Source organism: Lepidochelys kempii, chromosome 24 (assembly GCF_965140265.1).
Source record: "Lepidochelys kempii isolate rLepKem1 chromosome 24, rLepKem1.hap2, whole genome shotgun sequence".
Classification (NCBI taxonomy): domain Eukaryota; kingdom Metazoa; phylum Chordata; order Testudines; family Cheloniidae; genus Lepidochelys; species Lepidochelys kempii.
In genome coordinates, this window is record NC_133279.1 from 16571177 (window position 1) to 16596178 (window position 25002).

Here is a 25002-nt window from a genome sequence, read left to right on the forward strand (position 1 = left end):
ATAAGTTTATTAACTACAGAAAGGAAGATTTTAAGGGACTACAAGTAATGGGGCATAAAAGTCAGAATTGGTTACAAAGAAATAAAAGGTAAAACACAGACTAATACCTCACTTAATGAGCTAAGTGAATTTAAAGCAAAAAGGTCTCTCTCACCATGTGCATACAGCAGGCTGGCTGAGTTCCCTCAGGCAGGACCTCTCCCCCAGTTCAAGGATGTTTCCTTTGTCTTTCATACATTGTTGATGCCGTGAGTAGAGGTGAGGGGAGAGAGGTCACTTGGGGCCATTGCTGTGTCCCTTTATAGCCCTCTCTCTTGTCCAAGAGTCATTTCCAGCTGGGCTCTGGGAGCCCAGATATCTGAGTCCTTTCTCACATGTAGATTTCAATCACTCTCTCCTTCCTTCCAAACAGGGCTGCTTAGCCAGGTGATAGTTTATTTGGTTTAGTTGACACCTGGTTGAGGCGTCAGTTCGTCTTTGTCTCTGAAGAACTGATTTCTGCCTCCTTTTCTAAACTTGAAATAAGTATTGTCATATAGTAGAATCTTATAATTTCACATACAGGGTTGCCACACATATTTCACCGGGACAATAATAATCAGCAGATTATGAGTTTTCAAATGATCCCTCACAAGGCAGACTTTGTACTAAATGTATCATAGTTTTGTAAAAATGGAGAACGTACGGATACAGACTGTCACAGGCATACCCTAACAGTCCTGATTTCAATGATGAGAACCTGAGCTAGAAAACAGGACGTTAGCCTTCAGTGTCCTCTGAGCACCAAGCAAACATCTCAAGCCCTGGGCTCTGTTGTGTTCACAGCACGCACAGAGAGAAGTTAGATAAAGAAAATCGGCATAACTTTGTTTCTTCAATTTCAGAACACACAGGAACCCAGGAATCAGGCTGCCTTAAACAAGCAGGCACAGCACATCCGACCTTGCTTTAAACTGGCTGTCTGAAAATTGACTGTGCTCTCACACTTTAATACAGAGCCCCTTAGCTGCAAGCAGGACAGCGGTACCCCCCACCCGCTCTTAAAGTGATAGCTTACAATTCCAATGGAGTCCTTAATACACCACAGGCCCTACAGATGATCACTCCCGGTTATTGATCTGCCCATCCAGCTCCCAGATGCCAGTTCACCTCCACCATCAACCCCTATTTCTTGCCATGCACCCTCTGTCCAGTTCGGCATTTCGTACACCACCACTCCAGGGGAACTGGCCTAGATTAGTAACATCCCCCATGTTCAGAATCCCACCCGTGTTTGGGACCACCTGCCACTCCCCTTGCTAATCAAGAGGAGAAGCCACAAAGAAGGGAATAGAAAACAGAGCACAGTGTAAGAAAGCAGAAACCCCCCTCCTGGTATGTTTGTGTTCTAGTGGCACTCAATTTGCACCCCTGCTTATACGGGATACTGGAGCAGATGGACCCAGTGGTCCTGTATGACTGACAGACGGGTCCTGTATGTATTCCTACGTTCCTGCTGCTTGAACAGAAAGTGTGAGTGCTGTAGTCAAAGATTTCACACGCACTGCACGTGCCTCAAATCCAATACTTTTTCCATAGTGGTATCAGGTTTGAGATGCTGCCTTTTCTCCAGTGGATGGGGCCTTCGGCATCTGATCTCTTTGCCTGGGCAGTACCCAACTTTTGATGGGGTTACATTTAGTTTTTCTCTTCTACCTCGAAAGCTTTGGTCAGGACCCTTTGGGCATCTTCAGCAACATCATTTAGACAGCGCTGCAGGGTGGCGTATGTTACACGGGTACCCAATAGCAATATCTTATGGAAGACGCGCTCAGTTAACGTCATGTAATGATCTTCAGCCTTGCCCAGAAGATGTACAGTAAAATTGTGTGACATTTCTTCTTCTAGTGGAGACTTTATCACTGCCTTCAAGTCTGCGATGGGCTTCCCAACCATCTTGGAAAGCTTAACCAGGGAGTCATCATCCAAACCAAAGTTCTTGCGGTAACTTGCCATGCAGTGGCTCAATAGACAAACATCACAAGCAAAAGAAAGACCTGGAATAGGAAGTGCAGAAATGATGCAGGACACCAGGGCGTGTTTCCAGATCTGATCCTGCAGGGCTTTCTTTTTCCTTTCCAGGATGGGTCTGGAAATACTGGTCAGGGAAAGAAGGAAAACGTGACTCTTGTGAGAGTCAAGCTCATCTGCCAGAGTTTCCTGCAGTCGGGGAGAATCGTACTTGCCAAACTCCCATCTGGAGACAAGGAAGACCTGCGGGGAGCTCATCCCTGCTCCCTGCAACTTCGTCATGCAATCGTCTCTGATTTTCTGCAGGGTGGTCTCCTCACTGAAGTTTTTCTTTCTTTTTTCATTTTGCAGGTCTATGTCAACCTTGGAGCGCACAAAGTAAAATTTCTTCCCCATCCTTTGGATCTCCTGGGCCAGGTCAAGGTGGGTGGATTTGAACCGCTCAGAAGCAATGATAATGAAAAAATCATAGTAGGCAAAATTGACCTGCCGGAGGTAGCTGTCAGGCCGGAAACTCGGTGTCCCGATTCCCGGAAGGTCCCATATGGTAACATTTGGGTGTTTGGGATGAGGATAAGGAGTTTGCTCCATTGTCGTTTCTGTCACGCCAACCTTGGCTGCATATTCGTCATCATCATCCAGAATCAGCATGGCGTTGATGAAGGATGATTTCCCACATCCCGACTCCCCTGTGATGGCGATGTTGAGCTTCATGTTTTTCAACTGCTCTAGGGATTCTTGCACTTTAGAAACCATTTCTGAAAGATTCCCTCTTTCAACAGCAGCCTTTAGCTCTTTGAGATCCTCTTTGGGCATAGTGGAGAGATTGAAATCCGTATCCTGAAATCTACCATCCAAAGCACCTCTTGGTAATGCCATCTTTCTGGGGGAAAAAAGAGAAGGATGCCAGTCAGTGTAGATAGAAAAGGGGAAGGCAAGCTGGGGAAAACAGAATTGGCATTAAAAAGAACTTCATGAGTCCAGATTTGTTCCTGCCTCTTCATAAGGCTATTATAATGTCAATAGAGAGAAAATGTATCAAGAGTAATGTTTGATTATCAGTGTCACACTGTCTGAAGTGACTCACCACTGAGAGTGTCAATCTCAGGTCAGACTGTCAGAAAACAGGGCAGACTCACCCAAACTGGTCCTCTATTCTATAATTAGATTTCACCAAGCCCGTAATAAATGTGAACTCCTGGATCACTATATCAGTCATACCATGGAGTCACAGACATTCCCCTGAGACTCCCTGAGACTCTCCAGCCAATATTACCACCCAGTCAAACTGGACTTTATGATAATGGTCCTTTATACTAAATATCACATCACATTAGGTTACTCCCAACCCCAAAGGGTCAGTCACTTACCCCACATCAATGGATACTCTCGATCTCACACCAAAGACAACGCTGGCAGCCTATTTCTCTAGTAAACTAAAAGTTTATTAGCTAAGAAAAGAAATGAACATTATTGAGAGGTTAAAGCAGGTAAATTACATTAACTGGTGAGTCTAAGATTGTAAATCCAAAATGACAGCAGAGATGTAGTAATCTGCTAGTTTTGCATAAGTCTCTCAGGATACCCAAAATAATTTTGGGGATCTCTGTCTTGCATCTGGAGTGCTCCCTTGTGAGTGTCCAAACAGTTCAGAGATACAGGATCATTCCCTCAAACCAATATTTATAGATCCTGCTCACAGAAGAAAATCTGAACAATGTCTTCACCCACATGAGTTTTGATGAGTAGCAGCTGCAGCCTGAGTTGTGAACTTCCATTGTTGAACACAATGACGCTTGCTCTGAAGTTAACATTCTACTTCCTTTGCATACACAAGTAACGGTATGCATCCGATGAAGGGACAAACCATCCCGATGAGTCGAAAAAATAGTAAATATGGCAGGCGACCAGCTTGGCTTAATGGTGAAATCCTAGCGGATCTTAAACATAAAAAAGAAGCTTACAAGAAGTGGAAGGTTGGACATATGACCAGGGAAGAGTATAAAAATATTGCTCGGGCATGTAGGAATGTTATCAGGAGGGCCAAATCGCACCTGGAGCTGCAGCTAGCCAGAGATGTCAAGAGTAACAAGAAGGGTTTCTTCAGGTATGTTGGCAACAAGAAGAAAGCCAAGGAATGTGTGGGCCCCTTACTGAATGAGGGAGGCAACCTAGTGACAGAGGATGTGGAAAAAGCTAATGTACTCAATGCTTTTTTTGCCTCTGTTTTCACTAACAAGGTCAGCTCCCAGACTGCTGCGCTGGGCATCACAAAATGAGGAAGAGATGGCCAGCCCTCTGTGGAGATAGAGGCGGTTAGGGACTATTTAGAAAAGCTGGACGTGCACAAGTCCATGGGGCCGGACGAGTTGCATCCGAGAGTGCTGAAGGAATTGGCGGCTGTGATTGCAGAGCCACTGGCCATTATCTTTGAAAACTCATGGCGAACCGGGGAAGTCCCGGATGACTGGAAAAAGGCTAATGTAGTGCCAATCTTTAAAAAAGGGAAGAAGGAGGATCCTGGGAACTACAGGCCAGTCAGCCTCACCTCAGTCCCTGGAAAAATCATGGAGCAGGTCCTCAAAGAATCAATCCTGAAGCACTTGCATGAGAGGAAAGTGATCAGGAACAGCCAGCATGGATTCACCAAGGGAAGGTCATGCCTGACTAATCTAATCGCCTTTTATGATGAGATTACTGGTTCTGTGGATGAAGGGAAAGCAGTGGATGTATTGTTTCTTGACTTTAGCAAAGCTTTTGACACAGTCTCCCATAGTATTCTTGTCAGCAAGTTAAGGAAGTATGGGCTGGATGAATGCACTATAAGGTGGGTAGAAAGCTGGCTAAATTGTCGGGCTCAACGGGTAGTGATCAATGGCTCCATGTCTAGTTGGCAGCCGGTATCAAGTGGAGTGCCCCAAGGGTCAGTCCTGGGGCCGGTTTTATTCAATATCTTCATAAATGATCTGGAGGATGGTGTGGATTGCACTCTCAGCAAATTTGCGGATGATACTAAACTGGGAGGAGTGGTAGATACGCTGGAGGGGAGGGATAGGATACAGAAGGACCTAGACCAATTGGAAGATTGGGCCAAAAGGAATCTGATGAGGTTCAATAAGGATAAGTGCAGGGTCCTGCACTTAGGACGGAAGAACCCAATGCACAGCTACAGACTAGGGACCGAATGGCTAGGCAGCAGTTCTGCAGAAAAGGACCTAGGGGTGACAGTGGACGAGAAGCTGGATATGAGTCAGCAGTGTGCCCTTGTTGCCAAGAAGGCCAATGGTATTTTGGGATGTATAAGTAGGGGCATAGCGAGCAGATCGAGGGACGTGATCGTTCCCCTCTATTCGACATTGGTGAGGCCTCATCTGGAGTACTGTGTCCAGTTTTGGGCCCCACACTTCAAGAAGGATGTGGATAAATTGGAGAGAGTCCAGCGAAGGGCAACAAAAATGATTAGGGGACTGGAACACATGAGTTATGAGGAGAGGCTGAGGGAGCTGGGATTGTTTAGCCTGCAGAAGAGAAGAATGAGGGGGGATTTGATAGCTGCTTTCAACTACCTGAAAGGGGGTTCCAAAGAGGATGGCTCTAGACTGTTCTCAGTGGTAGCAGATGACAGAACGAGGAGTAATGGTCTCAAGTTGCAGTGGGAGAGGTTTAGGTTGGATATTAGGAAAAACTTTTTCACTAAGAGGGTGGTGAAACACTGGAATGCGTTACCTAGGGAGGTGGTAGAATCTCCTTAGAGGTTTTTAAGGTCAGGCTTGACAAAGCCCTGGCTGGGATGATTTAACTGGGAATTGGTCCTGCTTTGAGCAGGGGGTTGGACTAGATGACCTTCTGGGGTCCCTTCCAACCCTGATATTCTATGATTCTATGATTCTAAGTGAGCTGTAGCTCACGAAAGCTCATGCTCAAATAAATTGGTTAGTCTCTAAGGTGCCACAAGTCCTCCTTTTCTTTTTGCAAAGACAGACTAACACGGCTGTTACTCTGAAACAAGTAATTCAGTTACAGTGATATACATAATACAATTGCCTGCCATTACATTATAATAGGGAGAGATAGATGACTCCAGCACCTCCTGAGCTTCCAAAGCAGCTACCTCAGGGCTTCCATCTTTGAAGAGATGCGTGAATTTTTCATATACTTGTGTAGCTGCACTGAACAATGCCTTTGGGTCTAACTCTATATTCACATCCTTCATGAGTGCAGAGAGAGACTCCATAGACTCCATGAGAGATTTGAAAGATGTCATCTGGCCCAGAGGATGAAGAGGAAAAAGGGAAATTTCATTTAGCGTTTGCTAGTTGGCTGAAACTCAGAATTTCCATTTGGCAGGAAATTCTGACATTTCAAAATTTCTATTTGTCCCAAATCAGAACAAAAAGTTCAAATTTTTGAAATTTCCCATATAACAAAAATTCCAAAACAATTAGTTGTGAAAATATCCACAGGGCTTTCTTGAAACGACCTTATTTTGATAAAGTTGCTGGAACCAAATCAGCTGCGGGAGGAAACTCCCCAGGACTTTGCTTCAGGGGCTGAAACGAAGAGAAGGGACTGGCTTTTCTCTGATGATTAAAGATTTTTCAGTTTTAGTGAGCACCGGTCAGGGCTGAGCAGGGAAAGGTTTCCTGTAGCCTAGGGTGGAAGAGGATTTGGTCCCTCCCATTCTGGGAAAAGATCCTAGATTAACCCTGTTCTCTCCCCACAGCTGTGGAGCAAATCATTCCATCCTCAGCCATTGCAGGCCTTCTTCTCTTCTCCTCAGGGCAGCCTAGTAACTCCTTCCTCAGCCCACTGTCAAGTAGAGCACATACCTGAAAACCCGAACTCCCTGCCCCCAACCCCTGCCTGGTGCATAAAGAGAAACATGGGAAATTGTTCCCTTCCAAGCTGTCTCCCCCTTTGGGAGATATGCTGAGATCAGGCACTGGGCTGATTCTGCACCATGTTGTGTAGTCATTTACACCAGTGGAAAATGGGTCGAGAATGATGCTAGTCTGGATCAAAGCGTTGTATATTCTTTTCATGGGAGTGAATGAGTTTGCAAGGTGCAGGCAATGGAGAATCTTTCATCGCTCAGACAGCCCTGTCTGATTCACAGGGAGCTCCGTGAAAGTCTCAGGAACTGATTGGGATCCTGTGTTCCTGGAAACCAAAAGCAACAGTCTGAGCAGCCCCTTCCCCAGAAATGGGAGGAATCTGGGAAGCGGGGCTGGCTCTGAGGCACTAAACTGCCAAGAAAATTCCTCCAGCCCCTAACTCTTGCAAGGAAACCCAAGCGAGGTCCTGACATGTGGAGCTGTTTAGCGGGCAGCCATCCGACAGCCGCTCAAAAGCTCGTCTCTGTCCCCAACAGAAGTTGGTCAGCAATAAATATATTCGCTCAGCCACCTCAGCTCTCTCATAAACGTTATGTAAGCAGAGGATGGTCTTGCAGTCGTGGGGAACTTTCCTGGCTTTTGCTTTCCCAGCTCTGGAGCCGCAGCTCTCAGCTGCAGCTTGGGCCTGGCTCCCCATCCACATGGCTGGCCTGCGCTGCCCCAGCTCCCCAATGCCAGATCTTCTGGCTCAGGGCTGCTGCTCTGCCCCCAGCTCAGCCCGGGCCACTGCTGTCTCCTTAACTCTGCCCTGCCCTGGCTCAGCCAGCCCCAGCTCACACAGAGCACTGGACCGTGGGCTCCTGACTCCCTCATTGGCCTGCTGCACTATCTAGCGCACTGACCTGGGGTGTTGCCCTCTCCTCATTGGCCCCAGGGACTGTCAGTCTCAGGATCCTGACTCCTCTTCAGCCTTTCCCCATTGTTTTGGTATCAGGAAAGGGTTGACCAAAAAAAATCACCCCAGGAAGTTTCAGTGAGGGGCCAACAGTCTCCTGGCATTTAGCATCATTTTCTTACTTTTTTCACCTTGTCCCATGTGAAAAAATGTAAAAAAAAAAGGTCAGAGACAGTGGGAAAAGCCCCCTTTCCTTCAATTTTATCCCTCTGCTGGCCACACCCATGTGTGGGATCACTCAGACAATTCAACAAAAGGGTTCCCCAGAAAAGCCTCCCCATAAAATCAGACAATGGGCCACAACCCCTCCCTCACCGCCCCTTGCTCCCCCAGGCAGGGGAAGCACAAACAGAAGCCCCCATGTGTGGGGGTGGCTGGTCCCCAGGGGAATTTGGGAGGGGGGACAGGGGACGGGCTGACACTGCCTGTGTGTAAAGCCAGAGGAAACCAATCTGGGGACGTACCTTATGCAGCCTGTGCTGATTCACCGTCCTTCCTGGTGCTGGAGTGACCGGTGGGTTGGGGGAACCAACCTTTGCGGCTGGAACAAAATCAGCTGTTAGGTGAAAACTCTCCTGGACTTTGCTTCAGGGGCTGAAACGAAGAGAAGGGATGGACTTTTCTCTAATGGTTAAAGAGTTTCCTGGTTTAGTGAGGCAGAGGTCTGGGCTGAGCAGGGAGATGTTTCCTGTAGCCAGGGGTGGGACAGGATTCAATTCCTCCCGTACTGGGAAAAGATCCTAAATTAACCAAGCTCATTTTTTCTGTTATTTTCCCCGTTCTCTCCCCACAGCTGCAGAGCGAATCATTCCATCTGCGGCTATTGCAGGTCCTCTTCTTTTCTCCCCAGGGTAGCCTGGTAACCCCTTCCTCAGCCCACTGTCAAGTACAGCACATACCTGAAACCCTGAACTCTCCGCCCTCAACCCCTGCCTGATGCACAAAGAGAAACATGGGAAATTGTTCCCCTTCCAAACTGTCTCACCATCTGGGAGATATGCTGAGATCAGGCACTGGGGTTATTCTCCACCATGTTGTGCTGTCATTTACACCAGTGCAAAATGGGTCCAGAATGCTGCTATTCTGGATCAATAGCTCAGTACACCCACTTTGCACTGGTGTGAATGAGTCTGCAAGGTGCAGGCGATGGAGAATCTCTTGTCGCTCAAACAGCTTCGTGAGAGTCTCAGGAGCTGGTTTCGACTCTGTGTTTCTGGAGACCAAAAGCAACAGGCTGAGCTGCCCTTTCCCCAGAGATGGGAGGAAGCTGGGAGGTGGAGTTGCAAATTGCAAACAAAATTCCTACAGCTCTTAGTTGTTGCAGGGAAACACAGGCATGGGCCTGGCATATGGAGCTATTTAGCCGGCATCCATCCAACAACAGCTTGAAAGCTCGTCACTTTCCTCAGCATAAGTTGATCCAATAAGACATATTAGCTCACCCACCTCGTCTCTCTCATAAACTTTAGCATCATTTTCTTACATTTCCCCAGGTGAGAAAAATCCAAGAGAAAGTAGGGAAACCCCCCTTTCCCTTGATGTTCTACCTCTGCCGGCCACGCCCGTGTGTTGGATCGCGCAGACAAGACCCTAAAGGGGTCTCCAGAAGAGTCTACCCAGAAAATCAGACAATATTCAAATTTAGCAATTTTGATTGAATATTTGATGTGGTTTTTGTTATCTGCAGTTGTTATTTGGGGGTCACAGCTGTCTGTTTGATGCAATGAGAGAAAAGGGAGGGACTGTTTCAGGGTGGTGGTTCCCTGCTGGAGTGGCGGGGTGGAGCTGTTAACAGCTTCCACAGTACAGATCCATGCCCCGGACAGCATGTGCTGATGTGTTAGCCGGGCACTGGGCAGGGCCGGAGTTGTGGAGGAAGGTTAGATCCCAGGCCATGCCCCTGAAGCAACGTGTAAAAAATAAAGAAATCAGATCCCCATATTCATCACAGGAGTGCAGGGGGTGAGGGGTTGCCCAGGGTCAGGGAGGTTATAGGGCAGAAGCATAGGGGAGCAGGGATGGCTTGAAGCAAAGGGGAGGACCAATTGTCCCTCGGGGTGGGGTCCAGGAGCACAGTTAAAGAGTTGGGGAAAAATGTTTACAAGGTCTGCAAACGTGTGGATGGGGGAAGGGAAGACCTTTCCACATTTCAATAAAAAAACAACAACTTTTCAACTGGAAAATGTGAAAAATTCTTAAAGTTGTTTAGAAAAACATAGGGGGTGGGCTGTCACATTATCCCAGGTGGAATATGTTAAATAAGGGAGGGAGAGGGGGTTCCCCACATCATCTCCAATATTTACCTCCCCCCCATGCCCAAGTGGTGGATTGCTCAGATAACTCAGCAAAAGGGCCTGCCAGAAAAGCCTGCCCCTAAACATTAGAGAGCGGGCAGCTCCCCTCCCTGGATTATTTTGTAGCTGCAGACAAGGGAACTGCAAACAACAGCACTGTTGTGGGGAGGACCAATGCTGTTGTTGGTGCGGGGTGGCTAGTCCCCCAACTAATGCATATTTACAAGCATATTTTCATAAAGCATATGGAGTGCAACGTCACACCAATGCCAGGTACTTCAGAGAGAACGAATAGAACAGGTCATCATCGAGTGATTCATCCCACGTCAAACAGTCCCAGCCTCAGGTACTCGGAGACTTAGGGACACCCACAGCAGGAGGTTGCATCCCTGACCCTCTTGGCTAATAGTCATTGATGAACTTATCCTCCAGGAGCTCACTGAATTCTTTTGTGATCCCAGTTATACTTTAGGCCTTCACCACATCCCCTGGCAAGAAGTTCCACAAGTTGACTGTGCATTGTGAGAAGTAGTACAGAACAGCTAATTGTCAAGTGATCCATGCCCTGTCACCCATTCCCAGCTTCTGGCAAACAGAGGCTAGGGACACCATCCCTGCCCATCCTGGCTAATAGCCATTGATGGACCTAGCATCCAGGAACTTACCTAGTTCTTTGTTGAACCCTGTTATAGTCCTGGCCTTCACAACATCCTCTGGCAAGGAGTTTCACAGGTTGACTGTGTGTTGTGTGAAGAAATACTTCCTTTTGTTTGTTTTAAACCTTCTGCCTATTAATTTCATTGGGTGACCCCTGGTTCTTGTGTTATGAGAAAGAGTAAATAACACTTCCCTATTCACTTTCTCCACACCAGTCATGATTATATAAACCTCTGTCACTTCCCCGCACCCCCCAGTCATCTCTTTTCTATGCTAAACAGTCCCAGTCTTATTAATCTCTTCTCATATCAGAGAATCTTAGAATATCAGGGTTGGAAGGGACCTCAGGAGGTATCTAATCCCACCCCCTGCTCAAAGCAGAACCAATCCCCAATTTTTGCCCCAGAACCCTAAATGGCCCCCTCAAGGATTGAACTCACAACCCTGGGTTTAACAGGCCAATGCTCAAACCACTGAGCTATCCCTCCCCCCATATGGGAGCTGGTCCATCCCTTTAATAATTTTTGGTTTCAGAGGAACAGCCGTGTTAGTCTGTATTCGCAAAAAGAAAAGGAGTACTTGTGGCACCTTAGAGACTAACCAATTTATTTGAGCATGAGCTTTCGTGAGCTACTTCGTGAAGTGAGCTGTAGCTCACGAAAGCTCATGCTCAAATAAATTGGTTAGTCTCTAAGGTGCCACAAGTACTCCTTTTTTTTAATAATTTTTGTTGCCCTTCTCTGTACTTTTCCAATTTTGGGGCAACCAAACTGCAGGCAGTGTTCAAGGTGTGGGTGTCCCATGGATTTATATAGAGGCATTATGATATTTTATGTCATATTTTCTCTCCCTTTCCTAATGGTTCCTACCAGTGCTGTTACATTCAGGCCCATTTCCCTTGCTCTGGAAGCACCGATGTCCTGGGATTTACTTGTGCCAGAGAAGAGTAAAGGGGCCTTAGTGTAACTGAGATGAGTCTGGAGAGTCTTCGATGAAGCCAGTTAGTGTGGGGTTGTTTTTAAAGGCAATTGCAGCTTGTGGGAGCCTGGTGACGGGCAAATGAAGTGGATATGGGAGCCTCATGTGAGGCTTGTTACGGAGGTTAAGGGGAAGGGGAGTAATATGAGTGGCACATAATTTAACCTCCTTACCTGTGACACGTGCAGCACCCAGCACAACAGGACCTTTGTCCCAAGTGGTGCTTCTGCAATATACATGCTGGTCAGTGATAGCAGCTCACCGGCAGCCGAACTGGTAGGAAAGCCTGGGGCATGGAGTCAGGAGGGATGGACCTGGTCACTGGTTTTTCAGTGAGGTGAAAGCTGCTTTCCCCGGCCTGTGATCAAAGTGCAGCGGGAGGCAGAGCAGGGGCTCTACGTATACACTACGGGCAACATTCCCAAACCCTGGCAGGGGCAATGAGCTGTATCAGAGCAAGCCAGGCCCCCTGCTACAGCTAAGGGCAAAACTAGCTTTAGTGGGATCCGAATTCCAGTCCCTTCTGCTTGTAGAAGCAAAGAGACAATGCGGGACTCACCCACACTGATCTAAACCCCTTACCTCGATGGAAAAGTGGCTGGGTGGAGCTCACAGAAATTAGATCTGACTTTTGCTACATGTTGGTTCAATGTTACTTTCAGTTTTGCTGTTAGTCACCTCAAATTTACAGGAAGAGAGGGGGTGGGGGGTGAAACACACACGGATTACCCGAGAAGGTCTCAGAAATAGAAGCACCCAGGGGTGGAAGGTAAGAGATTTTCTCCCGCAGGGTGGGTTGGTGAAATTGATTCCTGGTGTCCTTTCAGCAGCTTCTTCCCGGCTCCAAGTTGAAGGGACAACTGATTGAAAATGGCTTCTAGATACTCCATGTTTATCGCCCCCCAACACTAACTCCACCCTCGTAACCGGCCATGGTCGGTGACACTGAAATGCTTTGTGAATTTCAGTTGTTTTTTGCCCAATTGTTCGTTTGGGGGGAGGCAGGGCACCCCAAATGCTGGGAAAAAACAAAAGTGTTTCCCTTTGACATTTTCTAAATGACAAGTTTCAATTTTTAGACCGGAAGCAGCTTTTTGTTTCAAAATGTCCTGTTTTTGGGTTTTTTTTGTTTGTTTTTTGTTTTTTTTATTCCTAAATGATTTAAAAAAGGCGCAAAACTGAGATAAAACTTTCTGTTGTCCCAGAACTAAACAAAAATTGACTTGTTGATAACCTGAACTTGTCTAAAAGTTTTGGGCTCAACCTCAAATCCCCCCTGACTTTTCAAACTTGCCAACAAACTGAGAAATCCCTTATTTCCCCAGCTCTAGTACCCCCTTCTCTCCCCAGCCTGGGGGTAGCTGCAAAGGGGACTTGACTTCTCTTCTCTCCATGCAGCCTCAGTGCTGGAGAAACATGGGCACAATCCAGGTCTGATCAGCGACTTGGAGACCTGGCAAACAGCGAGGGCCTGTTGAAGACATGGCTTTTAGCTGCTGCTGGGCAAATCTTTCCTGGCATAAAATGGTAACCTCCCTCCAGCCTGACAGTTCACCTTTCAGTATGACCTGCTGTAGTCTCCCCTTTAACCAATTCCTTATCCACCTTTCAATTTTCATATTGATCCCCATCTTTTCCAATTTAACTAATAATTCCCCATGTGGCATGGTATCAAATGCCTTCCTGAAATCGAGGTAAATTAGATCCACTGCGTTTCCTTTGTCTAAGAAATCTGTTACTTTCTCAAAGATTGAATCTGGGTTAGTTAGCCTGCTAGTGCTTAACCCCTTCTGGCTCAATGTTGCCGGGGGAGGGAGGGAGGAGGGAGACAATAACAGAAAATGAGGATGTGGCAGAAGTGCTAAATGCTTTTTAGTTTGTTTCACCAAAAAGTTTAGTACCAATTAGACACCTGACATAGTGAACACCAGTGAAAATGAGGTAGGATCTTAGGCTAAAATAGGGAAAGAACAAGTTAAAAATGACTTGGAGAAGTTAAATGTCTTCAGGGCACCAGGGCCTGATGAAATGCATCCTAGAACACGCAGGGAGCTGACTGAGGAGATATCTGAGCCATTAGCAATTATCTTTGAAAAGTCATGGAAGACAGGAGAGATTCCAGAAGACTGGGAAAGGGCAAATCTAGTGCCCATCTATAAAAAGGGAAAGAAGGACAACCCGGGGAATTACAGGCCAGTCAGCTTAGCTCCTGTACCAGGAAAGATAATGGAGCAACTAATTAAGTGATCAATTTGCAAACATCTAGAAGATAATAAGGTGATAAGTTTCAGAGGAACAGCTGTGTTAGTCTGTATTCGCAAAAAGAAAAGGAGTACTTGTGGCACCTTAGAGACTAACCAATTTATCTCAAATAAATTGGTTAGTCTCTAAGGTGCCACAAGTACTCCTTTTCTTTTTAAGGTGATAAGTAACACCCAGCATGGATTTGTCAAGTACAAATCATGTCAAACCAACCTGATAGCTTTCTCTGACAGGGTAACAAGCCTTGTGGATGCGGGGAAACAGTAGAAGTGGTTTATCTAAACTTTAGTAAGGCTTTTGATACAGTCTCGCATGACCTTTGCATAAACAAACTAGGAAAATGCAACCTTGCTGGAGCTACTACAAGGTGGGTGCAAAACTGGTTGAAAAACCATTCCCAGAGAGTAGTTATCAGCAGTTCACAGTCATGCTGGAAGGGCCTAACGAGTGGGGTTCCTCAGGGATCAGTTCTGGGTCCGATTCTTTTAAATGTCTTCATTAATGATGTCGATCATGGCATAGAGAGGACACTTATTAAGTTTGTGGACGATACCAAGCTGGGAGGGGTTGCAAGTGCTTTGGAGGATAGGATGAAAATTCAAAATGATCTGGACAAACGGGAGAAATGGTCTGAGGTAAATAGGATGAAATTCAATAAGGATAAATGCAAAGTACACCACTGAGGAAGGAACAATCAATTGCACACATACAACATGGGAAATGGCCGCCTAGGAAGGAGTAACTTGCTGAAGCACATGGTGAGGAAACCCTCCACCAGTTCAAGGATGCTTCCTTTGCCTGGTGGAGGGTTCCTGGCTGAAAGATCCAGCCAGCCAGCGGTGAGCATATGGTGAGAAAAACCTGGCTTGGTGTCTAATGTAGCTTGTTAAGTTAGTCATTGGTAAATGTTTTATCTTCGTTTTTCCTGTACTCATTTCTGACTTCTATACCTAGTACTTGTACTCACCAAAATCTACCTCTTTGTAGTTAATTAACTTGTTTTATTGTTTACATAAGCCAGTGTGATTGAACTGAAGTGTCTGGGAAACTCCATTTGGGGTGATAAAATATGCACATATAATTTCTTGTAATGAAATGGCAGACTTTTGATCAGCCTGGGTTGTTCAGGAGAGGGCTGGGTAGCCCAGGACACGTTTCTGTGTGAGAAGGTGGGACTGGGGGTGCGTTGGCATCACCGTGCAATATAACCCAGGCTGGGGAGAGCCAGTAATGCAGGTGTGGCCGGCAGGCTGCAGTTTCACACACACACTCAGGGTGCGGCCTACACACTGGGAGCTGTTTGTGAGCGGCCCAAGCAGGCTGCTGGAAGGCACCCAAGGATGCAGGGCAGGGGTGGATTGTACCATTAGCTGTGGTACATTCGTCTGGACGTACCCTGCGGATCTCACAGGGCTGTGGGTAGGGGGCAGCACTGGCAACAGGAACAGAAATGTATTGACCCTGCCAAAGACGAATGTGGGGAGTTTCTGTCTCACGTCAGAGCGTACACCTGAGCCTGGCTATTAAAGGAGGAGAGAGAGACACACACAGAGACATGACGGACAGATTGTACATCTTTTCCAGTTCACAATCTCACCTTATACTCCAGGCCAGGCAAACATTATACCCAGCCTGGTGCCCCGAAGGAGCATTTGGTAAGTGAAACCCCTCTGGTGTAGGGATGCTTTAACCAGTAGACTCCACTATCCTCCCAGAAGTAAGAATAGACCCAGGAGTCCTGGCTTCCAGCCCCTCCTGCTCTAACCCACTAGACCCCACTCCCCTCCCAGAGCTGGGGATAAAACCCAGGAGTCCTGGCTTCCAGCCCCTCCTGCTCTAACCCGCTAGACCCCACTCCCCTCCCAGAGTTGGGGATAGAACCCAGGAGTCCTGGCTCCTGGCCCCATAAGGATGCAAATGAAGACGAGAGCCAGCATGCAAGGGGGGTAGCTAAAGGAGAGAAACAACAGTGGGGGTGGGCTGTATGCGAAAGGAAACACTGTTATGCTTCAGTTCTCTTCCCAGCCTGTGCAAAGAGATGTACGGGAGACATATGGAAGATTGGAGTCTCGCTGACTCCCGTGTAAACTCCTGGACTCCTTCAGCCAGGAGCAGGGAAATCAGCTCTGTCCCCTCCACCTTGCCAGAAAACATGGGACATAACAGAGCAGGAGGAGGTGGCCTGAGCCCTCTGCTGAAAGTGGGGAAACTGAGGCAGCTGGAGAGCACTGGCAATGTTGTGACACCCCCCTAAGGGGGGGAATCGCCCATGCATAGTACATGGCAGTGAGGGGAGATCACAGAGATAGCTACTGCCTCTAGGAGGGAATGGGAATTTCTTCCCCCCGCATCCCTGCCCTCCAGTTTTGGGCTGCCTGATGTTCTGTGGAATTGTGAATGATCCCAAGGGAGTGGGGGACGTTCTACCGTTGTGTGGTGTGGGGAGCAAAACCCAAGCTCAGTAGAGTGGAGGGGGCAGCACAATTCTCCTCCCCGCTGGGGGCCCTGGGGTGTTGGTGCCGGGCCCCAGGCCCTGACCACCACGGAGAAGGCACAGGGGAAAACGTGGTTTCAGTGGCAGGTCGAAGGCTCGTCCGTGACCTGGGCATGGGATGCCACCGCTGTTAAAAGTGTGCAGCTGAGAGTCACCTTGTCGGGAGCAGGGGGTTGCATATCAAGGTCTGTTTGGGTCCCCAGCTGTGACTTTAAGAGTGGGTGGGTCGGGGGAGCTGCAGCTCCCCTTGGACGAGACTGGCGAACCACGGGCAGTGGGAGCTGCAGGCGGCCCTGCCTGCTGACGCTCAACGTCAACAGGCTCCCACGGCTCACCAGCGGCTTACCCTGAGGAGCCGCGTGCGGTTTGCTGCCCGCTGTGTGAACACCAGGGATCTAAATCACTGAAGACATTGGACAGAGCCGGACCCAGAACTGATCCCTGCGGGACCCCACTCGTTAGGCCCTTCCAGCATGACTGAGAACCACTGATAACTACACTCTGGGAATGGTTTTCACGCCAGTTATGCACCCACCTTATAATAGCTCCACCTAGCTTGTATTTCCCTCGTTTGTTTATGAGAAGGCCATGTGAGTCTGTATCAAAAGCCTTATTAAAGTCACATCTACCGCTTCCCCCCATCCACAAGGCTTGTTACCCTAAGAAAGCTATCAGGTTGGTTTGAAACGATTTGTTCTTGACAAATCCATGCTGACTCGTACTTATCACCTTATTATTTTGTAGGTGTTTGCGAACTGATTGCTTTTTTATTTGCTCTGTTATCTTGTTCAGTCTCTCTTCTGATCTCATTTCAGCCCGTCTGTGATAATTCTCCCAGTTGGTGACCTGGCTGCACCAGAGACCCCAGCGCCGATCTCCTGCTTCCCCATCACCATGAAGGCTTCTCTTGCTGTCTTCATCCTCGCTGCTCTCCTGGCAACGGGTGAGTGGGGTCTGTTTCTACAGGATCTGCTCTGACTTCTCCAATGCCACAAAACCCCAGAGCAGCCAGTTTTACGAAATGGTTTATTAAAGAACCAAAGAGAAGGAGCAGAATAACAGGGGCCAGGTCTGAATGGAAACAGCTCCTGAGGAGATGCCTGGAAGTCCCAAGTCCCTGGGGCAATGTGTGAAACAATTCTGGAGCTGGGAGGCAATGGTTGGAGTTGGAATCCCTGAAAACGTGCCCTGACTGGTTACATTTCCCAGCTGGCCAATAAACACGGAGATTTTGGAAAGAGGATCTTCCGCTGCAAGTTTGCCTGGAAGGAACCAGATTTGAATCTGAATAAGGAGAGCGCAAGACGCTGGGAACTAGATTTCTGTCTCATCCCCGCTGGGGTCTGTTGCCGTAGCCGCACTGGAGTCAGTGGGGCTAGATCCCCACCTGGTGTCGATCAAACCCAGGGGAAGGCGAGGGAGGGACAAATCCAGGTGGCTCATGTTCTCTCTCCATCTCTAGGGGCCTGTCTGCAGTGTGAGGTTTGCGAAGCGCCAGGAACCAGCTGCAAGGGCGACCTAGAGACCTGCACCGCTGGGTTTGACTCTTGTGGCATCGTTCTGGCAGAATCCACATTGAGTAGGTGATACGGACCCTAAGCAACCTGGCTCAGTGAACAGGCTGGGGAGCTAGGACGCCTGGGTCCTCTCCTAATCCCAGCACTGGAAAGGAAGTGGGGTGCATGGGTCTGAGCAGGGATTGACTGGGAACCAGAACACCTAGGTTCTAGGCCAGACCCTGTGGGCTAACTCCCGCAAGGGGACTTAGGCTCAGTATTGCGATGCCGAACCCTCAGTGGTCTCCACGGACCATCGGTGAGGGGCCCAGGCTCCCTGTCCAGCGCACGGGATCCAGAAAAGCCAGCATGCTGAGCGGGCAGTTGCCTAATCCAGCCAATAGGAAATGCTGAGGTGAGGGGCGTGGCCTAAACCCCTTCCTCCCAGAGTTCAGTATCTAAGTCCCGGCTGCACAGATGTGCCCAACTCTGGCTGGGATCCACACCTGGGAACCCCTTGCTGGGAGTCAGGCATCTGAAGCTGGTCAGCCCTTCCTTGAGACACCAGCAGCTGGGACATACAGCCTGGAGGTGGGAGACCCAGTTTCAAATTCCCCCTTCCACTGGATTATGGAGCGGGTCTCTCTCGAGCCTTCTTCTTGCTGCTATTCCATTTCATATTAAATATTTCAGCTTCTTGGGAGAATTTGATTTTTACCTTTCTTCTCATTTTGAACATGTTTATTATTGAGCTTTTTTATCCATTCTAGTTTTCTCAATTGAGGAAAATGATGGCACAGGGGTTTCAGACAATAATTATTTAATGACAATAGGTGTCGAGATGCAATAAGGTAAATCTTTATAACCGTTAAAGCAAAAACTCTCAACATCGTGTGTCAAGTTATACAAAGGAAATAGCCTTAAATCAAACTCTGATATGTTCTCAAGCAGCATTTTTGCTACTTTGCCAATCTATAAATTTCAGTCATCATCGATGGAACTATTTGGTCAAAGTCAGGGTCTAGTTTACGTGGGACTTTGACATACACTGGGGGAGCTCTCTGGCTATTGGACTATTGGGGATAAGACGGGGTTGGGGGACATCAGAAATACCAGCTCCTCCAGCTGTGTTTTGTGGGGGGCCCAACCACGTCTCTCTTCTCAGAGGCTGCCTCCTGGATTAGACACCATACCTGAGATAGGCAGGGGAATGCCTACTGTGTGGTCCTGCTGAGGCCTAACCATGAGCTAGGTGCCAGGTGTCAGGATTTAGGCAGCTGTGTGGTTACCCATCAGCAGAAACTTAGGGACCTAGGGAGTTTAGGTGCTTACAGGGTCAGGCAGCAGCGGAGCTGGGAGCTTGAGGATTGAAATGTTGGATTTTGGTGTCTAAGGTGGCAGTTAGGTGACTAAATTGCTTTGTGGGACGTCTCTCCACTGTAAAAATGGACCATTTATTCCTACCCTTTGTGTCCTGTGTTTTAACCAGTTACCAGTCCAGGAGATTTCACACCCCACCTTATATAGCTTTAATATATGTGAGGAACCCTTTGTTCCAAATTCCATTCCCAGTCCAGTTTGCTGAAAAATACAGGTACCCAAAATGGAGTTCAGTGTCATGTGATCTGGTCACATGGCCTTGCTGAGTCATGGCAGCCATTCTTTACAGGCTTGCTGAAACATTTACAGGAAGGCTAAGCTCTTCCATAGTTCATTGTCTTTGCTGATGGGCCATCAGCACTGTCGAGTTTCTCCATTGTTGTACCTGAAAGGCCAGCTGTGGGTGTTACACAGAGTAAGCACATATGAAATGCAGATACATAGTCAATATTCATAACTTCAGACACAAAAACGACACATGCCCCAAAATAGGATAATCACATTCAGCAAATCATAACTTTCCCAATGACTCTTAATGTGACTCATCTTGTACAAATTGCATCATAATTCTGTCATAATCATGCCCCCATGATGAATAGGGGGTGTCGTGTCACAACCCCATCAAAGAATTCTAATAGATTGGTGAGGCGTGATTTTCCTTTACAAAAGCCATGTTGACTCTTCCCCAACGTACTGTACTCATCTATTTTCAGCTAATTCTGTTCTTTACTATAGTTTCATCCAGTTTTCCTGGTACTGAAATCAGACTTGCCGGCTTGTATTGCCAGGATTGCCTCTGGAGCAAGGGCACCAGAGCCCTCCCAAAAGTGGGAGGCCCTGCCCCCTGAGGTCCCACCCCAACCCCTCCCCCGCTAGGGCCCACTCCCCTTTTCCCCTAGAGGCCCTGCTTCCAGACAAGCCAGAACCTGGAGTGGAGCTGGGAAGCCCTCCACCCCCATCCAGGGTGGGGTGAGGCTGAGAGCAGCTCCCAGCGCATGTACGCATCCCCTGGGCCCCACACCAAGGCAGAGGGAGGCTCCCCACAGCTGCCCCTGTGACTCTTACCATGCCAGGCTGTGGCTTTGAGACCTCCCCCTGGCCAGAGTCAGGTTGGGGAGACCCACGTGACCAGATGTGGGGAGCCAGCGCAGAGTCGTGGACCCTCCATCTCCACCTGCCCTGGGCCGGGTGGGGAGCTTGGGAGGGAGGGAGACAGGCCAGGAACTCCTGTTGGGGCCCCTGCCCTACGGGCAGGTGGAGGGTCCGCACCGCTCCCCAAACAGCCTGGGCTCCCTGGCCGGGCTCCAGCAGGGTGCTGGCCTGGTCGGAGGGTGGGCCCTCGCGGGGAAGAGGAGGGGAAGGAGGCAAGATCCACCGCAGTGAAAAGTGGATGTTCCACGTCCATCCTCTTTCAAAACTGGGAGGGCTCTGACCCCCTCTAGTTCCGGCATTACTGTTCTAGGGCCTCTTTAAAAATCACCATCACATTAGCTGCCCTCGGCCATTTGGTCCAGAGGCTGGTTTAAACGATAGGTTACCTACCACAGCGAGTAGCTCTGCAATTTTATGGTTGAGTGCCTTCAGAATTTCCTTCTCCTTTTCCATGCCTCAGTTTCCCCATGGGTAGAGGTAGGATAATGTCACAGGGCCATCACTGTGCAGAGGGCATTGATGGGGTGGGAGTGGAAGGGGAATAAATCTACATTTTCTCCTATGCAGTGGGAATGAAGCAACAGATCATTGCCAAGGGCTGTGTGACATCCGGAAGTTGTAAAGTTGGCCCCCTCACTACGAATTTTGGGAAAGGACTGACCATGAACCTGGGCATCGCCTGCTGCATGGGAGACGCCTGCAAAACAACCACTGTGACAGGTACCTCTCCCCATCTCCGCCTCTCCTGCCCCATCCCCTGCACCTCCGGCTGCCTGGAACCTGCCCCACGATAACGTCCCGGGCCTGGTCCTCCCGCCCTGCAGGGGGCGCCCCATGGACTACGACTGAGCCCCTGGCTGGGTGGAGTTGAGTGGGCGGGGCTCTAGGCTCCCACCAGGTGTGAACCCAGCTGGCCCCACCCGGGGCGGGATCCAGGGCTCCCTGCTGCAAACCCCTCCCCCGCCGGCGTCCCCGTAGCTACAGCGCCCCCTGGGGGGGCCCCCGGGGCTGAGCTGTGCAGCCCCCAGCTGCTCTCCCGGCCCCGACCCGTCCTGGGGCTCGTCCCCCGAGCTGACTGCGTTTGCTCCGCTTCTTCCCAGTGCCCCCGGCCGACCCCAAACCCAATGGCCGGAGCTGCCCAGCCTGCGTTGGTATGCTTTCTGCTAAGTGCCATGAAGAGATCACAGATTGTACTGGAGCTGAGACCCGATGTGTCGAGGTTGCTTGGACTGAAACAAAGGGTAACTTCTGTTCATTTATTTTTTGGTTATTTTTCCTTTGTTGTTCACAGTTCAAGGAAACTGCACTTGTCTTCCCCTGCCAGGGTTCCTCAGGGCTCCCACACTGGGCTCCTGGCTCCTCAGCCCTCACTTCCCTTGGGGGGCACCTGTGTCTTTAACCCTGCTGACCAGGGGTGTAGCAAGGCGAGACTCCCTGCCGCGGTGCCTCCTGCTGGTTACACCTGGGAATTAGCTCAGGTCCAGCTCTGGGGCACCCTCCACTGGCTGGTTTCCCTCTTGCCGTTAGGACAGGATGCTGTGGGGGTCTGCTGGGTAAAGATATCATCTGGACATCAGGACACTTGGGTCCTATTCCCAGTGCTGCCTCCTGTGTGACCTTGAGCCAGTGGCTTCCCCTTTCTTTGTCTCTGTTTCTACGCCCACCTTTTGCCCACATAAAGTTTAATCTGTAAGCTCGTTGTGGTGGGGCATGTCTGAGTGTTGGGATCCCCTGGGGTGCCAGGTGCTACACAGACCCAGTCAGAAATGGGAGACCCTCGTTGTGCCAGGCACTGAACAAGTTCATAGTGACAGTTCTTGCATCAAAGAGCTTGCAATCCAAATGGGCAGAAGAAGCATTTTACCCATTTCACAGATGGGGAAACTGAGGCACAGAAAAACAAGGAAACATGCCTAAGGTCACACAGGAAGACTGTGGCAGAGCTGGGAACTGAACCTAGATTGCAGAGTCCCATCACGGTGCCACAAAACCTCTTAGAGATCCCACTGCTCACACCAACAGTGAGCTGCTGCTTTACTAATTGAATGTTGTGGCTAATACAGGCCTGCTCCAATCTGGGTGGGATCTAGATCAGAGCTGCCCGTGACTCGCTCAAGGAGACAGAGTGAGTCTGGGTCCAAGCGGAGGAGAAGTGGGAGAGACCATCCAGGGCCAGACAGGCTGTGGAGAGCGGAGGAGATGGGGAGATGGAGGCTGTGAGGGACCTGGAATGAGCTCTGAGGAGCAGAGGAGAGGCAGGAGTGGCCATTGTGTCCCAAACCTTTCAAGGAGGGGATTTGCTCCCTGACACCCGTCACCTGCTTTTCCTTCCCACACAGGTGGAACAGTCATACCGGTGACCATGAAGGGCTGTGCTACTGAGGCTGTCTGTGCAAATGAAACAGAGGTTTCGGGGTCCTTTGCAGGCGTCCGTGTGGATCTAACTCTCAAATGCAAAGCACCTGGCACAGCACGGGGCCCAGCTGGGCTCCTCATCCCAGCCCTCGCTGGGCTCCTCCTCACGCAGCTCCTCTCCTGAGCCCCCGCCCATGCAGTGGCCACACCGCACGGAATAACACAACTTTCTGCCTGCGTCTGCTCCTCTCCGCAGCCACTGTCCCCTCCCAGGGGCTCCGCGCTCCCAGATGGATTCGCTTCCCCTTTATTTTGTTGCACTGAATAAAACAAACCAGAGACCAAATCCTCTGGAGATTTTTTATTTTGATGGAGAAAATTTTAATTCTAGTGGGTGGGGCTGCTTAGTCTTAGAGTGACCCCTAGTGGTGAAATCAGGCACCACAGCTGAGAGCGACAATTCTTGATAAAGCATCTTCTTATATCTCCGGCGGGCTGAGTTTTATTTTTAGCTTTTTTATTTCCATAGATAATAGAAATCTTTATTTTTGAGCATTTTTTCTATTTTTATCCATTTAAACGTTCACAGTTGTGGGAAATGACGGGGGCCATAATGATGTAATGACAGTTGATGCTGAGATTCAAAAAATTAAAGTTTTCTAACTGTTAAAGCACAAAGTGTCAACACCACCTGTCAGAATATGCAAAGCAAAGAGCCTCAAATCAAACTCCAATAAATTCTCACAAGCATTTTTCTTACTGTGCCTATCGGAAAATTTTGTGATTTTGTTGCAAAGATCTGTTCCTTGGGTTGGGTGTGTCTGGTGTAATCAGCGTTTAACAACATTTACTGAGGAAAAACTTAGAGACTAACAAATTGGTTAGTCTCCAAGGTGCCACAAGGACTCCTGTTCTTTTTGTGAATACAGACTAACATGGCTGCTACTCTGGAATCTCGTACCTAACAGCCTAAATTTGGCCTCTAGGACCTCTCTCCTATCAGACTAACACGGCTGCTATTCCGAAACCTGAGGAAAAACGTATCCTTCCAAACTACTTATGTCCATCACAACTAACACCTGCATCTTCTGCCGCTTGCAGAGCCCCAGGAGCAGGTGGACCTAAATCACAGGCCGCTTTGGAAACTGTCGGCCAAGGTCTGCGATGGAGGTTTTGTAACAGAGCTGGGAACAGAGCCCTGAGTTTGGGAGGTGCCGGTTTGAATTCCTACCCTGGGAAATAGTCCCAGGCCATCTGCAACCAGCTCCCGTCGAAACGAAGCCACAGCTGGAACTGGCTCAAATTTTTCCATCAAAATGGGATGAAAATTTTACTTTTATCTTCTCCCTTTCCATTTTCCCACTTTATTTTTGTAATGAAAATCTCAATTCTTGGAGGGACATTTCCTTCTTTCTCCTTCGTTTTCCTCCAGAAGGGGAGGAATTCTGCCAGGGCGGGACAGAACCCCATCGAGTTAGACAGGAAAAGCAAGTGCAGACGAGGCGAGGCGAAGCGTTTCCGTGCGCACACCACAGCAGAGAGTCGCGTCCTGGGCTGAGTCGAGCGTACCATAGCTCGGTTTTGTTTGTAGTAACCTCCTGATGGAAAGGTTTGGCGGGACCAGAACCGCGGCAGAAGTTACAGGTTTTCTCCATAAGAGCAACTGCCTTTGAGAGGTCCGATGTCCAGCACCACTTTGGCTGAGGAGGGTCTAACATTTCTGCTGTGGCCCGTAAGGCCTAGAATAGATTTTAAGGCAGATACACGGACAGGCAAAGGTGAATGCAAATGTCGGTCTCCCTGCTGTTGAGCTGGTGTCTGTTTGTCTCTAGACAATGTAATTTCTCAAAGGAAACTGAGTGAGCAGACGTGTCTTGGCTGGGTGACATTTCAGATCAGCCTCTTATGGTAGCTTCACCAGCTTATTGACAGCTCCAAGCACTCCTCTGAGGTACCCATGGCCAGGTACGAGTTATTACCAGACAGGGGGTAGCTAGACAATAACAGAGCCCGCCGCCCGCGGAAGAGGAAGGGTAATTGTGAAACAGGGCTACGGATGATATTGTTGCAAGAAGAAGCAGCAAAATAATGATGTGACCCACACAAACACATAACACATGTATAGGACAAGACG

The 25002-nt window shown here is 48.9% G+C and overlaps 2 protein-coding genes across 5 annotated transcripts; one reads left to right on the plus strand and one right to left on the minus strand.

The window, feature by feature from the left end:
* On the minus strand, positions 1–8867 carry LOC140902659 (interferon-inducible GTPase 5-like). 4 transcript variants are annotated; one of them, XM_073322981.1, is made up of 4 exons: positions 8786–8867; positions 8265–8341; positions 7748–7931; positions 1–2893 (listed from the first exon to the last, which is right to left on the minus strand). In XM_073322981.1, the coding sequence occupies exons 3-4, from the start codon at positions 7768–7770 to the stop codon at positions 1678–1680; spliced, it is 1239 nt and encodes a 412-aa protein (XP_073179082.1). In that variant the 5' UTR covers positions 7771–7931; positions 8265–8341; positions 8786–8867; the 3' UTR covers positions 1–1677. The 4 variants fall into 4 exon arrangements, with proteins under 4 accessions (XP_073179082.1, XP_073179083.1, XP_073179085.1 ...); XM_073322982.1 differs by lacking the exon at positions 7748–7931; XM_073322984.1 differs by lacking the exons at positions 7748–7931; positions 8265–8341; positions 8786–8867 and adding an exon at positions 6098–6340.
* Positions 8868–15572: 6705 nt separating this feature from the next.
* Positions 15573–23634, plus strand: LOC140902660 (phospholipase A2 inhibitor gamma subunit B-like). Its single transcript, XM_073322986.1, has 6 exons — positions 15573–15646; positions 17301–17428; positions 17948–18064; positions 21081–21233; positions 21614–21754; positions 22853–23634. Exons 2-6 carry the CDS (start codon positions 17380–17382, stop codon positions 23050–23052), a joined length of 660 nt encoding a protein of 219 aa, XP_073179087.1. The 5' UTR covers positions 15573–15646; positions 17301–17379; the 3' UTR covers positions 23053–23634.
* The last annotated feature ends 1368 nt before the right edge of the window (positions 23635–25002 follow it).